This window comes from Misgurnus anguillicaudatus, chromosome 13 (assembly GCF_027580225.2).
Source record: "Misgurnus anguillicaudatus chromosome 13, ASM2758022v2, whole genome shotgun sequence".
Taxonomy (NCBI): Eukaryota; Metazoa; Chordata; class Actinopteri; order Cypriniformes; family Cobitidae; genus Misgurnus; species Misgurnus anguillicaudatus.
The window spans coordinates 3,272,359-3,289,096 of NC_073349.2; the positions used below are offsets into that span (position 1 = coordinate 3,272,359).

The following is a 16,738-nucleotide window of genomic DNA, read 5'->3' on the forward strand; positions in this document are numbered from 1 at the left end:
TTGATGTCTTGTAAACAGCTGCATAGTTGAGGTGAACCATCAACCATAATTTATAACAAATAATTAACTGTCATTGTATTTCCAGTTTGTAACATCACAAAAACATGTGTGCGTCTTAATTTATGTTCATTTGAGAATACACTGTTACACAACTGCTTCGCGGGGCTTGTTGCTTTTATAAAACGGTTACTTCATATGCATAGCAGCATTTCATAAAATAAAATGGTGTTTATTTTCATAAATCAACATTCATCTAATTTATACATTTACATTTATATCGTATAACTGTTGAAGTGATCAAATATGCTTGGAAGCATGCTGAACTTTCCCTGTCAGCGTTTTTTTTTAAGTTGCCATCCAGTTTTAGTTTAATGCCTCAGAAAAATGATCTTCTTTAAAAAAACATAAAATATATCAAAAGAAAGAACGTTAAACTTCGTTTAAAAAAACCTGTTTCATCCTACCTTCATTTGTTTTCTTATCACCTCTCAAATTTTCAGCTAAAAGAAAAGCGGAGATAATTCAATTTTTGTGAAGAACTTTTGTAAGAGATCAGATTCAGAGCCATCAAAACTTACACACTGTGTTTTTAGTGGTGAGTGTATGCCTCAGTGTTTAAGTCGGGTAAGATCGCCACCCAGCGAATAATAGCGGAGATATTAATTTGAGGTAGAAACTCCTCAGGGAACATTTTCTCTTTATTTACGAGATGACTCAACAATATTTATTGACATTTATCTGGATATCGCAATTAATTGACCAATTGTAAAAAAATAAAAATATGATTAAAGACTGTGGTGTTTATTTTCATAAATCAGTACGCAGCAACAGTGGCACAGTGATACTTATTTAATGTGGTCTGAACTGTGGGTTTACTGGGGTATTTTATCACGGCTTAACACACGTTTTTAACCAATCAGAATGAAGAACCATAGGCCAAAAAACATACAGTAGGAGGAGAAGAGGGGGAGGAAGGATGCAGAAAGAATTGATGTCAAGAAGAAGCTTTTATATCTTTGAAATAACAATACACTTAGATGGGTGTACTCCTGCCAAACTCAGATTTAACAACTTCATATAATTAAAATATATTTAAAAAATATAAGTAATGCTTTATATTTAATTCCAACCTAGTTTACACACACACACACACACACACACACACACACACACACACACACACACACACACACAGATAAAACGTAACAAATAATAAGTCGTTTGAATTTATTTTATAGCACCTTTCTACAAGCTCAAGGTCGCTTTACAAAGAACATTGTAGCAGGCATTTAACAGAAAAAAATTAGCATACATTACACTTAAGATCAAAAGACACAGGAAACAACAAACTTGAACAGCAAGCGTAAAGACAGATATAAATGAACACTATGAGAAAACTATTTGCCTTTCTGTCAACTCAAATACCAAATCATCCCACTCGTAATTGAAAAGTTGCTAAACCATGATAGCTTTTCCCTCCCATATTACAAAAATAACATTTTATTTAGATCTGAATATTGTCCTCCGACCCAGATCAGAGGACACTGTTGACCCTCATGTCTCTGGGCAGCAGACAGATGGACGAAGTCGCCCAAACTTCTTCAGAAAGTCATCTTTAGCTCGCACGAGTGCTTCTTCGTCAATATAGACTGCCGCCCTTTTGGCTGTAAGGTAGTACTGCACCTTTCTGAGTTTCCAGCCCAAAACGTACATAAGAAGACCACACACCACAGCAGTAGAGCGTCCGACTCCTGCGTTACAGTGAACATATACAGTATGACCATTCTCCAACAGTCCATACAGCAGATAAACCGCCTGAGGTAACATCCGTGCACGACCTGCAGAGAGACCGCAATGAAACTTTATTAGATGTCAACAATGAATAACTCACCACTATTAATAATTCATAATGTTTTGGAGCAAGTGACTGTAGTGGACATTAATCTGTCTTCTCCTATGGTCAGTTTTGTTTTTCATACTGTCATAGAGAGGAGAACGCTGCTATAGGGAACACTTAACTGATAACTAACTATAAAAGAACTCAAGTGGTTTATTGGCACAGACGTTTGAAGCTCTGTCACTTCCTTATCTTCTTTGGTAATTGCAATAAGCAACACATTACAGTAAGTTACTGCATCGGATCTTGTGTTGACTTCTTTTCTATTTGTGTTTGCATACTTGTGTAAAGACAAAACCTAATGAGCTGCTGACTTCTCTGAACAGCAGGTATCATTTTCTCTGTGTATCTATTTTATTGAGTAATTTAAAGTATTGCTACTTATTCATTCGTTAAAAAAACTATTCTAGAAACTCATTGGAGACATTAGTCAAGACAGATTTAATGTGGGAGGTGTGGTGTCAGTCACTCGTGATGCTTCAGGATTGGCTGCTTATGTAAGCAACAGTATAGCTCAGTGCTAGAGCATTGCGTTAGCAGTGTAAAAGGTCATGGGCTCAAACCCATACTGATAAAAACTGTGTACCTTGTAATTCACTGTAATGCGCTTTAGATAAAAGTGTCTGCCAAATGTGTAAATGTAAATATAAGAGACAGTGAGACAGCTCATTAGGTTTTGATGAAGTGCTATTATGTGAATGTTATATTGGCACACACAGAAAAAGACAGACAGACAGACAGATTCAGACCCTCTGTGCTCATGTCTGGGGTTGGGATCCAGATGTAAGCAAGGCCACAGTCATTGTACAGATACATCATAGTTTCTGGGGTCATAGGTTGACCGAGGTCACGACGGCAGCCATACGAGTTGTTTATGACATCCCATTCTGTCTGAAAGTTCATCACCGCAGTAACGCCCAGTTCCTCTTTCAGCTTCAGAGTCACATGTTCAACTCGACGAGGGCAGCTGCCCAACCAGACCCGAGGTAGAACCCTAGAGAGAGAGAGAGAGAGAGAGAGAGAAAGAGAGAGATATGATGTCATATTAAAGTTGTTAGGCTCGGTGAATGAGTGTTTTTTCTAAGCGAGCTGTAATGAATGTCAGTCAAAAATTACAAAAGTGTAGAAAACATGCATATGACAACCAGTATATATTTCCCTTTATTCAGTTTTACACAGACAAGGAAAACTAACAGGAGACAATGTTTCTGTTGTTATGCTGAAAGTGCTTCATCTAGCTCATTCCTCTAAAGTCCTGGATCACAAAATGACTAAGTATGATGTTTTACAAGATATGATAGATTAACAGTGGTTCACATTTTGAGTCTTTTGGGTGCATGTTATTTTGAATGGAGTGGTGATGGTGCAGTGGATAAGACACACACCTTTGGTGTGAGAGGCCCGGGTTCGAATCCACTGTGACACTTAACCCCTTGTTGCTCCAAAGTCGTGCGACCTCTAACATATATAGCAATTGTAAGTCGCTTTGGATAAAAGTGTCAGCTAAATGAATAAATGTAAATGAATGTAGATGTGTGGTAAGCGTGCTCAAATCGAGAGCATCGTGTTCATGACACACACTCAGTGTGAATACAGATAACTACGTTGAATCAACTTATAGTTTTTAAAAAGGATATTGGGTAAAAAAAACATAATGGCGGTTTCACACCGCAAGCGTGAGCAGCGTGTATGCTTTGCATGAGCAACGCGTGAGGAGAGCGTTTGCTGCGTGTCGCCATTGTGCTTTCACATCGGCTGCGTTTGCAGTGCATACTGTGCAGTTTAATAACAGTATAAAAATCTCAAGTTCACATTACTTTATTTTACATGCATTTATAAGCAAAACCTCTTCAAGACACTTTTTGATGATCAGTGTAATTTATATAAATGTGATTTGTTTAATCCACATTGTTTTTGTGCTGTTCTTGTCTGGGTAATGACAGATATAGACACAAAACACAATTATAGACATAAAAAGCCCATAGCACATTATAAAATCTGTTTCTCTGAAGTTTTATGATAAAATAAAAAAATCACTCAGTGATTGACAGCATGAAGCAGTGGATCGTGTTTAAGCATATTAGATTTATAGATGTATCTGTTTCTCTGAAGATTATTAAGATAGACGAGGACTCATTTGCTGGGCAGAATGTGAACGACAGCGCAGTCTTCTGGCAACAGTGTGTTTTTAAAGATTTCATTGCTTTCTTTTAAATTGCTCAAAGTCATGACTGTTTGAAAGAAACTTGGCGTCACATTCACTTTTTCGCGTCAATCCACGACCATTTAAACCATTAACAATGCACTGTCATTTTAAATCTAAAAATAGACCTGACGCCGAAACGATCGCAGCACTGCTGCTTCAGCGACGCTCCTGTCACGCAAGCAACGCGCTGCTCACGCGTGCGATGTGCATGCTTTAACTTGTTAACATGGGCGCCGGAAAAAAAACATGTGCCGCTTACGCGCTGCTCACGCTTGCGGTGTGAAACCGGCGTAACACTCAAAAGGGGTTTTCACACTGCGCTTAACCCTGGGTTATCTTCATTCTAAACCCTGCTTTTAACCCTGGGTTAAGGAGCGTTTCACACCTGTAATTTGAAAGCGGTGTTAGCACCGCTTTTTACCCAGGGTTATGAAACCCTGCTCTGGAGCAGGGTTAGCACCGCATTTGTGGTGTTAACCCCGCATTGTGGTGCCAAACGCATGCAGTGTGAAACGAAGCAGGGTTAGAATGTTATGACCCTAATTAAACACAGCTGAAGTAGCTAATCAAGGCTTGATAATTACAGACAGGTGTGTTGAAACTGGGTTGGAGACTCCTGACCCAGGGTTTAGGAATGCACAGTGTGAAACGTCAAATTATGAATACCCAAGGGTTATCTCTTAACCCCTGGTTAAGTTTGAACAGTGTGAAACATGAAAAAACTAACCCAGGATTCCGTTAACCCTGGGTTTAGAATAACCCAGGGTTAACAATTTCAGGTGTGAAAAGCCCTAAAGTGAAACCAGCTGAAATGTCTTACAAATGTGATAAAACAACAGTACTGAACCATGAAAATGTGCTAAATGAAATAAATAAAAATATATAAATAAGTATTGAAGTAAATACTTTTATGTACATTTAATGATTATCTAATCAAAAAAGCAAAATATGTATTGCAGTGATGATCAAAAAAGAACTAAAATCAGATTTTGATTTGTTGGATGTGTTAAAGGCGGTGTGCATGATCTCTGAAAGCCAATGTTGACAAATACCTTCTTTTAATAGACCCGCCCCCACCTACGCAACCCAGGCAACGATGTCGGTTAGTACACGCCCCTTACTGCTGATTTGCTACAAGTGTGTTTTGGTAGTCGGCCGGTTTTTTAAAAACCATGCACACCGCCTTTAATGTAGCTGACAGCTGCATACAGTTTGCTTAGTCATTAACTTAAAATATGCAGCTAAGCCGACTAAATCATGAATAAACCAGCTGGATATAAACTAATGACCATTTATACTGTATGCATATATTTGTAAGTGATTTTTATATCACGGTGGAAGCACTGCTGTGTTCTCCCTACAGTATTGTTAACATGGTCCTCCAAAACAATGCTATCAGTTATCATGTTAACTCTGAGGGACAGCTGTAGTCAACAGAAAATACATGAAGTAAGAGTACACTTTGAACTCTTTAAAGAGTGAAAGATCTGATTTGAACTATGGTGCTTTGGAGGAATAAAGAGTAGTTGCTTGATACATTGAGTGCAAACTCAATGTATAGTTGATACATTTTTGCAAACGAAGCAGGCCTTAATCAGACAAAAAGATGAAGAGGCAGAAACCAAATTGGCTATTGTGCCATAATGGAAGACAAAGTCCTCTGGCTGATCTCAGTGATGATGAGGCAGAATAAATATCTTTTACAGACAAAGTTTTCCTTGCATTTGCAAATGCTAAATATACTGCATTACTGTATTAATTGCAGTATGACAGATCCAGCTATGACTTTGCCAAAATGTTAGATCATAAAAGTTCAGATGCACTTCACAAGTATGCCTCTGCCTCAGTAGATTCTCATTAAATGATTTGATCTGTTACTCAAAGATTAGTTAACTTAAAACCTTAAACACAAAACCTAATCTTCAAACTTCATTCACAGAACCTGACTGAACTGATAAAATCAAACAATCGCCTCAAAATCATTTCAACTGTGCTCAGAATCAAACAATGCTTTAAGATAATACACAAAGCCAGTCAATAGTGAATATGTTAAATACACGCTTCAGGTGCTGCGTATCATATTTAGACTCAGAATTCATCACGCACCAGCACCCAAAAACTCAATTATTTCCACACGTAGCAGCTTTAAATTGTATTTAAATAGGGTGGTTATCTTGTCAGAAGCTGAGCTAAAACAGATGTTCCTGAAATTTTGGACATGCTACCGGGTGTTATAGTTTAGTCTTTGTTGTTTAGTTTTACCTCATGTTTCATTGTCTGCACCTGTCATCTGTTAATTATATCATCACCATCGTCATTGTTATCACCTATACCCTTGCCTTAGGTTAGTCCTTGTCCGATCTCATTTGTGTTATGGGCTGTGTTCCAGTTGACCTTCCCTCGCTAACTTCCCTCAGTCTTGTTCACTTAGATGTACGTCATTGCTTACATTGTACGAGTGCCTACTACTGCCAGAACACTTGAAGTGGGATCAAATGGAACGCCCTAACTTACAGGGCTGCGTTCCACTCCAGTTTTAGACACGCACTCGCGAAATTCCCTAAACACTTCCCCTCGGGGAATCCCTGTCGCCATTTTGAAGTGCATTCCACTTCGTCAAGTGGACGAGGGAAGTTTGTATGGACAGACCCTCGCTCCCTCGATTTTGACTAAAGGAGCGAGTCTGCTTCATATGTACACTTCAGGCAGCTCCATATCCCACAATGCAACACAATTGTGACGTCACTTCAGCAACTCGTGCTTTGCATAGTTCAAATGATGGAGGGGGCTGTCTCCACTTTCCATGTGATCAAGGGCTTAGGGCGATCCATTTGAACCCACTTCAAGTGTTCTAGCAGTAGTACAACGTAAGCAAAGACGTACATCCGAGTGAACGAGACTGAGAAAAGTTAGCGAGGGAAGGTCATAAAAAACAAACTGGAACGCAGGGCAGGTGTGGACTACTTTCCCCTCCATCATTTGAACTGTGCAAAGCGCGACCAGCTGAAGTGACGTCACTTTTTGTGATTTTCACAAAATGTCTTCAAGGAAAATTTTCTTCTAAAATATATAAACATACAAATATATCAAATGAAAGAATCGACCATCTGCTTTTAAACAAACAATAAACAAACAAAATGGGGAAAAATGCTTCATCCTACCTATATTTTTTTCTCTGCTTATAAACTCTTACTTATGGGTATTTTTCTTTAAAAATATTTTTTTTTTTTGCAAAAAGCTGAAATTATTGCATTTTTGTGATTACATACACAAAGTTTAAAATTAGTAAATAACGTTTTGGCTTCAGTTTTTTTTTCATAAATTGGGTAAGTGCATCTTAGTGGATAATCATGGTATTGCAGATTAAAAATGAATCAGGAACACTTTTTTTATGCAAATGTTTTCTCTTGATTGACTAGATAACTCGTCAATGGCGGGGAAAGAGTTAAGACTTTGAGGGTACATTTAATGAGGGTTCCAGACTAACTTTTTTCACTAGGAGAACAGTGGCCCCCAACTGAAAATTTTAGGGGCACAACCAGAAAAGTTAGGGGCACACACTGTAAATTACCATGCTAACCAAATATTCACATTTCTACTAATTTCCACGGTATTACTAATAAATACTTTAATGATAGATGCAGAAAGTACAATGTGCGGTTTTCAAGTTGCATTTGTGTCACATCACAAAAAAAGGTCAAATTTCTGGTTGCACATGTGCAACTGGATATAAAATTCAGTTGCATACCCTTAAATTTTGGTGGCAGTCTGGAGCCCTGTTAATGACTACATAAATACATGTAGCTCACTCACTATTTCCCATGATACAACAGGAGACAAACACGTAACTGGAATCAGCTGAAGAATACTGACAGTAAACACCAAAAATTTAAGTTTATACACTTTTGGTAGTTCTTTTAAAAAACAAACAAAATAAAAATAAATGCGATACCTTTTATTTAAAACACAATACACATGTTTATTAAATATAATAAATAAACATAATAGTGTTTTGTTTTATTTATTATCAACTAATACAATAAACATGACAAATGTGACAAACAGTAAGAAAGTAAACTTTACCGTTTCACAGTACAATCCATAAACCCACACAAGTTGTAAAGGTTTATGACGAATCTCTGTGACAGCTCTCTGACGCATTGTATTTACGTCAGTGTCCAAAATTGTCAATTGTTCACTTCTTCCCCCACAGTGGACTCAATTGTCATTCACTAAATAGGGAATAGTGATGGAGTGAACGAGGAAGCCGTTTCGGACACAGTGCAGGTCTCATTTGTATCTCTCTCTGAATATAAGGGCATACTCACACTATCCAAACCAAACCGTGCCCGAGCGCAGCATGGTTAAACAAACGCCTGAGTGGCACAAGCGACAGATCGACCAAGCAATATGATAAGCATGGTAAGAGTGCTGTGTGTCACTGCGTCCCAAATGACGTGAAATAAAGAGTCAGAAATGTAACATTAAGATGGGCTCCAGTGCACTTTACTTTCGTTTTTCTCCAAGACAATCTCATCCTAATGTTGAAAGGATGCTTGGAGACTTATCGACTTATAAAAGTACAGTGCGAGTGCAAGCCCGTGGGGTAGTGGGGCACAATCACGGTCGGGCACGATTCAACCGTGCATAATGTGAGCGTGCCTCAAGAGCTCTGAGTCCAGATAATAGAAATGCAAATGAGTGTTTAGTGGTGTAAAAAGGCAGACTGACAGCTGAGGGAAGGCAGGAAGGTCAAAGGCATCAGGTGAAAAGAGAAACACACCTGCCTCCCTCGGAGAGAAACACATAAATGAGATTATTGAGGGTAAAGTGAGTTTGCAGCAGGTTAATGGTCTAAAGCAATGACTATGATCTATCAATTTTTCTCCAGGGCATGACATTTGAAGTGATATATAATGCAAGGACATTTAGACAGCTTTAAGTCTGGCTTAAATACTTTTTAAAGCTGCTGTGCACAGTAAGGCTGCAGTCACACCAAAAGCGTTTATGGCAGTTGCAGGCGCCTTTTTTGAATGATATTCTATGGGCAGGGCGCGTTTGCGCGCTGTTTATGCGCGCCGAGCGCCTTGCGGTTTTTTGCCGCCTGCCGCGCACGCGTTTTTGAAGGAGCGCTGAGAGCGGAGAAACGCCTGACGTCATTCGCGTCTTCCATTGTCCAATCGAATGAGGGGAGAGGCGGGCCTTACGTTGTGGTGAGTGAAGTTTACAGTTGCTTTGAAGAACCGGACTCCACTCGCTCACTCTCTCCTTCGTGTTTGTGCACCTCTCATCCTCAAACAAGGTCAGAGCAAGCGTCTTCTTTTTAAAGTTTCTGCTAATATGACAGTTAACAGCAAAAGAGCGTTCACGCTTCAATATTTGATTGACAAGACAGCTGACTCGGTGGTTGCTTAGCAATATGAAAAGCCGCGTCGCACTGCTCTTTTTTAAAAAAGGCAGTGCATCGCGCCTTGCGTTTGCAAGCGTTTAAAGCGCTTTTGGTGTGACTGGCCCCTAAGAGTGTGAATAATTCCTTCTTTGAATATGTTTGTGTGTACAGTGCCCTTAAATTGGCAAATATGAGCAAAGGCTATGAAAAAAATGTCTTTATTGTTTAATCTTTTGATCTTTTGCTAGAAACAACTCTAGGTGAAAACAAACAATTGCAAACACAACACAGTTAAAAAAAATGTGGCACCCTTGTTGTAAATACAATGTGCTGCCTTCCTTCGCCAAGAGACAGTAACAGCTCTGAGTCTTCTTCTATCCACCTTATTATCGAATGTGGAAATAATTGATGTGATGTATTTCCCTTCTTTGTGCGAGACGTCTGTTTCAATAGCCACCCAGTAGAAAACAGTGTGGTGGGAGCACGCATAAAACATGATTTAAACAGTCATAGTAAATATTTACTACACCTGATATGTATGAGCCGATGTGAGAATAAAATTAAGAAGTGGTCTAAAATATAAAATTAAGATATATTCAATCATTTCGTTGCTCGGGGGCGACAAAACGCGTGAATTCGCGTAGAGCACCTTTAAGCGACATTTTTGATCCATAATAAACATAACAAACCATAATAAACATATTAAACTATTACATGTATTCAGTATTGTTTTTCTTTTATGAAAATATTATTATGGAATAAATAAGACATGAGCTCATAAAATGATTTGCTTATTTTAATTTTTTTAAAACATAACAAAAGTATGCGCAAAACACATCACAAACTATAATAAACATTAACTAATAAGCAGTTTATGTCATTATATATATATATATATATATAAATATATACTGTATGTCCCCCGCAATATGACTTACATTAGCTTTAGTGGATCACTGGAAGTCATACACAAATGAGCACAAAGATGGCGGCACCCACATTTACGTAAAAAAATAAGGTGGATACTGGCTGATGAGGTTTGAGAGTACATGACAGGAAATCTGAAACCATTCCTCCATACAGAATCTCTCCAGATCCTTCAGATTTCCTCTTCAGTTCACAATATGTTTTCGGGAATCAAGTCTGAGATGAACAGCAAGACCATGATTTTGTGGTTAATTAACTATTTTTGATGTATGTTTTTATTATCATTGTCGTGCTGGAAGATCCAAACATGGCCATTTTAAGCTTTCTGGCAGAGGTAATCAGGTGTTCATTTAATATGTGAGGAGTTCAGATGCTAAATGCTCTTATGTGCGTCTGACATGTTTTCTTGTAAATGAGCATTTTTGATCAGGCTCTTATGTTTAAGTTCAGTCATTTCACTTTAATAGCAATGAAAAGGTTATTAGTCATTAATTAAAATACCTTGTTTTTAAAAATATCACTTTTGTCATTTCATTGTTATTTAAGAAATTTGACTGTCTTTAGCTGCAAAACCCTCTAAGTGCATGCAAGCTTTTCTGGCAGACATAGTAAACAATCACAAAATCACTAAAGATGTATCTAGAAACATTGCAAATGTAGTGCTAGGCCGGGATTAAACGCATTTAAAGCAAACATATTTGATGAACACAATAAATGCAGAGAACAAAGATCAAAGGTTAAAGAATAAAGACAGTTTTCACAGCCTTCTTTGTTCATATTTACCAAAGGGTACCAATAATAATGGAGGGCACTGAATGAGTGTGCAAGTGTGTGTTGTGTACTGCATTGAAATTAGGCAGAGTTGTCAAAAGCAGCTTGTATTTATTGTTGGTCAAAGACCTACAATGTGTACTTAACCTTACAGACATTACTTGTGGCCTTCATTTGCCTGCAGGAATTATTTTCACAATCTCGATTAGACTTTGTAATAAATGTATACAATAGTTAAAGTGTCTGGCAACAAGTGTCAGGACATATTGGACCAAATGTATTAAGCTAGCTCAAAACATCCTTTGGCTACTGGATTTACTAAGACATGTCACATGCAGTGAAGAGTTAGGGATAAAAGACACAGATTCCCACAATTAGGGATAAAACAAAGATAGGTTTTTGCGATTGCAACTGACCTTACTTCATACACTTTATGCATTTACCGGACATGAGTGTTAATCAGGTACCATTTAAATTATCCAGAATATGACTCACATACACCTAGAATAGCTTTCACCAGTTTGTGTTACAGAATCTCTGTTTTCCACTATGAATTCTGCTGGATCCACCTGGATCATGATCTGCAACTCTGTAACATTTCAAATCTGATGTCAGCCTGATGGTTTCACTCATGCCAAACCCAATAACCCAATCTTTAACAAAGAAAGAGAGAGAGAGAGAGAGAGAGAGAGAGAGAGAGAGAGAGAGAGAGAGAGAGAGAGAGGTGATGAATACCAAATGAAGAGCCTCAGGGTAATGCGATGTTACTATCTGTGGGTTTTAGACTCTGGAGTTTTATGCTTTAAGTTAAGTGGAATTTACAAAGTAAATGTAAGTTTAATATCTCTCAATAATTCAAATATTGAGAGGTTTTCTTCATTGAGGGTGCATTATGTGCTTTCTTATTGACCCACAAAATTATGCGAAATCTCTCCTCACCATGCTAAGCGGTTTCTGTGCTGAGCAGTTTTAATGTGTGTTGCTATGATATACCTCCTTTAATCCAAAAGCATGATTGCACTCAATGACAATTTTTAAAACTGATTGATAAGAAAAGTAATATTACCTCTTCGTCTTTACACTGTATGGGATAACTGTATATTACTGTATTTCCTTTAAACAATAACATAATGTAGCTTTTACAGAATGACTGGAAATATACAAAAGTTTTTTGTTTCAGACTATCATAATAGACTGTAGTATCTAATACAGGGGCATTACGTGCCCCAGTGTAAATCTGCTATTCCCCAGTATAAATATCATGTTAGTGTGTTTATTAACATGAATAATCGTGGCTCAAAAAAAAAACACAAGAATCTGTGTGCATTGTAACATAGTAGTAACCCAATTCACTTTACAAAACACTTTAACCGTGAACACAAAAACTGGAGACTGGAGTTTCTGTCCAAAAATCTTTTTCAAATTTGGCTGCGTTTTCAAACTGAAATAGTATTTTTCCTCCTGTTTGTCTGATTGGCTCAAATTGAGTGGGCGATTCCCAAATGCATTTTTGAGAAGGAGGTCTCTGTGGAACAAAAGAGACGTTTCCCAATTTTGGGGCGTTTTCAAACTGAATAGGTGTTAAAAAATAATGATGTATGGCGTTTCAGGGCTTCCGTACTTTTTTGATTGGATGGTTAAAAAACGCCTAATCCCAGTTTAAAAATGCCTCAATATTGGGAACACCCATTTTTTGTTCCGCAGAGACCTATACTTCAAAACAGATGCAGAAGTTCATGTCCACGTGCGACTGTGTTGCCAAGTCCACAGCCTTTATGCAAAGTAAAAAATTTGAAACTTTGAAACTGTTTCTGCATTTTTCAGTGGGTAAAAGATGAACGAATTTTGTTCACTAATTGTTGTTATTTGGGCTGTGAATGGCCATTTGAATGCTTTTGGAATAGGTTTTAATGACCATTGAGCTGGTTTTGTTACACGGATCTGGCAACCAACACAGTGCCGCACACAGAAGTTCAGAAGATGGTATGTGATTGAAGTATTGTACGCTATGAAACATGATGAAACTAAAGTGAATTAATTAATATAAGAAGCAGGCAAAGAGAAAGAGATATGATGAGTTTGATGGAAATGAGAGTTGAAAAACAAACTAATCAGGTCAGTTTTAGATATCAGATGATAAAGTTTCATGAAAACCTCTGTCAAGTCTATAAAATTGCATTGTTGCTAAAACAAAACATTTGTGTTATGTACTGTCTTTGATTCTGTATGATAACAATAAATCAATCTTTCAAATATGAAATTAATATTTAATTCACAACTTCTAGTTTAGGGCACTACATACACTCTTAAAACAAATGTGTTAAAAACAACACAACATGTGTTATTTTTTACACATGTTCTGAGTGTGCGCAGGGACAACACATGTTGAGTTAAATTTAACACAGAATATGTGTTATAAAATGCAACACAAAAACTGTGTTGCTTCAGTAAACACATTAATGTGTAACTTTCTATTAATTTAACACAACTGTGTGTTACCCAGTAATTGTTTAGTTTAAATATAAAAGAGAAAAAAAAACATACGATTTGTAAACTTTAAATAATGAAATCAAGCAGACAACTACTGAATATTGTTCACAAACTATTTATTTGTAAAATAACAAATATTTGACATTTAATGCTAGCATGAAAATATGCTAGTACTGTATGTTGCTAGATGTATGCTAATTTAAATAAATGTAAGTGCAAGTATAATCACTTCAAACATACATTACATTTATACATTTTAAAACACCATTTATAAAATAATTCATTGAATTTAAAAGCAACTGTGTTAAACATGTTGAAACAATGTCTGAAATCGTTTTCAACATGCAAGTTATCAAAAAATCTTAACTTGTCCTGAAAGATTAACATGTTATTTTACATTTAGAAAAATACTTCAAATGAACTTGACAAGTGTATTCAAAGAAATTTCCATCACAAAATATTTAGGGTTGGTTTCCCGGACAGGGATTATCTTAATCCAGGACAAGGCCTTAGATTAATTAGGAAATATAACTGGTTTTAACAAACATGCCTTACTAAAAACATTACTTGTGTGCATTTTGAGGCAAAACAAAGAGCACTGATGTATTTTAAGATATGTCAGTGCAAGTTGTTTTCAGTTTGGACAGCTCTTAAAAATGTTTTAGTCTAGGACTAGTCTAATCCCTGTCCGGGAAACCGCCACATAGTGCATGCATTGTTTAAAATAGACTGCAATTTTGCGATCCATTTTAAAACTCCATTGCCTTGGATTGTTTGCAAGAGGACTGGGACAAGGGTAGATCATATTCATACCAAAAAAAAAACCTGAAGACAGTTGGCAGGGATACTTAAGGTTACTTAGCTAGTAAATTTGAAAAGTCTGTCTACCGCACAGGTCAGATTGTAATCATCCAGTGGAAAGGCGAGAGAATTGTTCATTGCAACAGTTACGTAGTGGCCTCTATGTCCTGAAGAACCGTTGGAAACCAACTGTGGCTGAGCTGATTTCAGACACCTTTTCATCATTTAGTAAGCAAAGAGGTCACGCTGGTACCAGCCTACAGAAATGAAACAATGAACATCATTAGAAAATGTTGTTGCATGAAAATTACTTATTTTATATAAAGTTTTTAGTCACAAAGCTTACCGGCACCAAGTCCCACATGTCTGAGACAGCAGAATTCACACAGCAGAAGATGAACGAGTATCCTTAACATTGTATAACACAGCTCATCTGGGTGTAGTAAACATGCAGGTCACATGCAAAATATAAATTATAAGAAAAAATTCTTTAAAAAGGATTACTTTTATATCTTACATTGAATGTTACATTTTAAATATCATTTTCCAAATAAAAAATTTTGGAACAGAGACAAGAAATAATACCATTATGTTGACTGTCAGCTTTCTTCAATGAAAGTCTGATGTCCATTTTCTTCTCTAAAGATGCTATTTCCCTGAGTTTCTCAATAATTGTCACCTCCCATTTCCTGATAAACATGTCTTCTTTCCTATCGGTAACTCGATGTCCACCTTCAGTAAATTTAATAAGAAACATTAATATTGAAATGATGAAACACTTTGTGTAAAGTTATCTGCAGTTTAGTATATTACAAAGACTGGCATGTCCAGACATTGGGGATATTCCTTAAAGATTTCACCAACAGTTGGTGATTTTGTCATTACCTGTATCCATCTTCTTTGATGACTGAAGGTTTGGTCAATGGCATTCTTTATTGATGATGTCCTCTCACGTCAACTGAAGCTTCCGTCTGATGTTCTGTAGTCTCATTTTTATAAATCCACTGTGTGATGGCCCATCAAAAAAAAGAAAAATACTCCTATCATGATCAATGCAAAAAATAGCACTAAGTTAGAGTCAAGTACAGTTTATATACACATTATCAAGTAAGTAATTTCATACACATAAATGAAGTATGTAAAAGCATCCTTACATGTCCCTCTTTTTGACCAAATGAGACCATAATCCAAACAACACAATCTCCTTTGCGAGTGCCAGCTTTTCTTTTTCAGATGGATAGCTGAAAAAGATTACAAACAAACATTGACACAACAATTGTGATTTACATCTAGTATTACTGGGCAGTATTTATAACTCAATAGTGCAAAAAAAAAAACACTTTACATCTAGTAAGTTAGCACAAAACTACACCCATTTTATTCACTACGTAGCACTTCAGCCTTTCTGCAAGCAGTGAAAGGTTCGTGAAGTTTGACTCCTTACCATTAGACCACTACTCAGTAATTGCGTCTTGTCTAACCTTATATTGAACGCAACGGGCGCGACACGAAAATAAAAAACATTATTATAAAATGTGGCAGTGCATCCAGTATGTACAGGATCACCGATTAATAATGAGTTTTACCGTCTTTTGTCTCGTCATGCCGCTTACAGGTGTACAGTACGTTAGGTACAGTGACGTGCATACTGTTCCACCATGTGCTTAACCAAACGCGACGAGGCGTCGCGATAATCGAAAGGCATAATTTATAATATCCCGTCCTTAACGTCAGGACATAAACTGAAAAGAAACCCGTCACCGCGTGTCACGTCTATTTAGGACACGGTGTTTAAGATTTACGTTAAAGTGCTGCAAGTGTCACACATACTAAGCCGTAGTCCAATGTGCCTTTCATTAAACAATGACTGTTAACATGAATCTCCAAACGTAACTTTGCAAAACGAGCGAGCATAACGTTACCACAATAAAGTTTAAATGAACAGTCTCCTGCACAATTAATGCGAAAGTTTCTTACACTATATGAAAAATAGATATCATATTATAACTGTAATTTTTAATTTAATTTCTTACCTGATGCAGACAGGAACATTCTTGACCTCTCGACTGGAAATGCGGTTGAATAAAGAACGTCACAGCGCAGGCGCAACACAATGTGCGTTCTTGTCTGTTTTTTCTCCTCAATAAAACAAATATAAAATAGACTGCCAAGGCGCAATAATAATGTTCATGAATTTCATAATAATAAAATAATAATAACACACGCAAAAAAAATACAACAATGCGTAGTTGTCTGT

At 37.0% G+C, this 16,738-nt stretch overlaps 1 protein-coding gene and 1 long non-coding RNA gene across 2 annotated transcripts in view; both read right to left on the reverse strand.

The window, feature by feature from the left end:
• Window positions 1-1,210: 1,210 nt before the first annotated feature.
• Window positions 1,211-16,738, reverse strand: part of epm2a (EPM2A glucan phosphatase, laforin) — a 34,168-nt gene continuing 18,640 nt past the window's right edge. The window contains exons 3-4 of the mRNA XM_055189257.2: window positions 2,647-2,891; window positions 1,211-1,838 (exon numbers count right to left, since the gene is read on the reverse strand). Of these exons, the coding sequence (XP_055045232.2) occupies window positions 1,555-1,838; window positions 2,647-2,891 (529 nt within the window). The 3' untranslated portion in view covers window positions 1,211-1,554. The remainder of the gene's footprint in view (window positions 1,839-2,646; window positions 2,892-16,738) is intronic.
• Window positions 14,608-15,201, reverse strand: LOC141369361 (uncharacterized). The gene is made up of 3 exons (XR_012373036.1): window positions 15,067-15,201; window positions 14,828-14,914; window positions 14,608-14,738 (listed from the first exon to the last, which is right to left on the reverse strand). It is a non-coding gene; the product is annotated as an uncharacterized lncRNA (long non-coding RNA).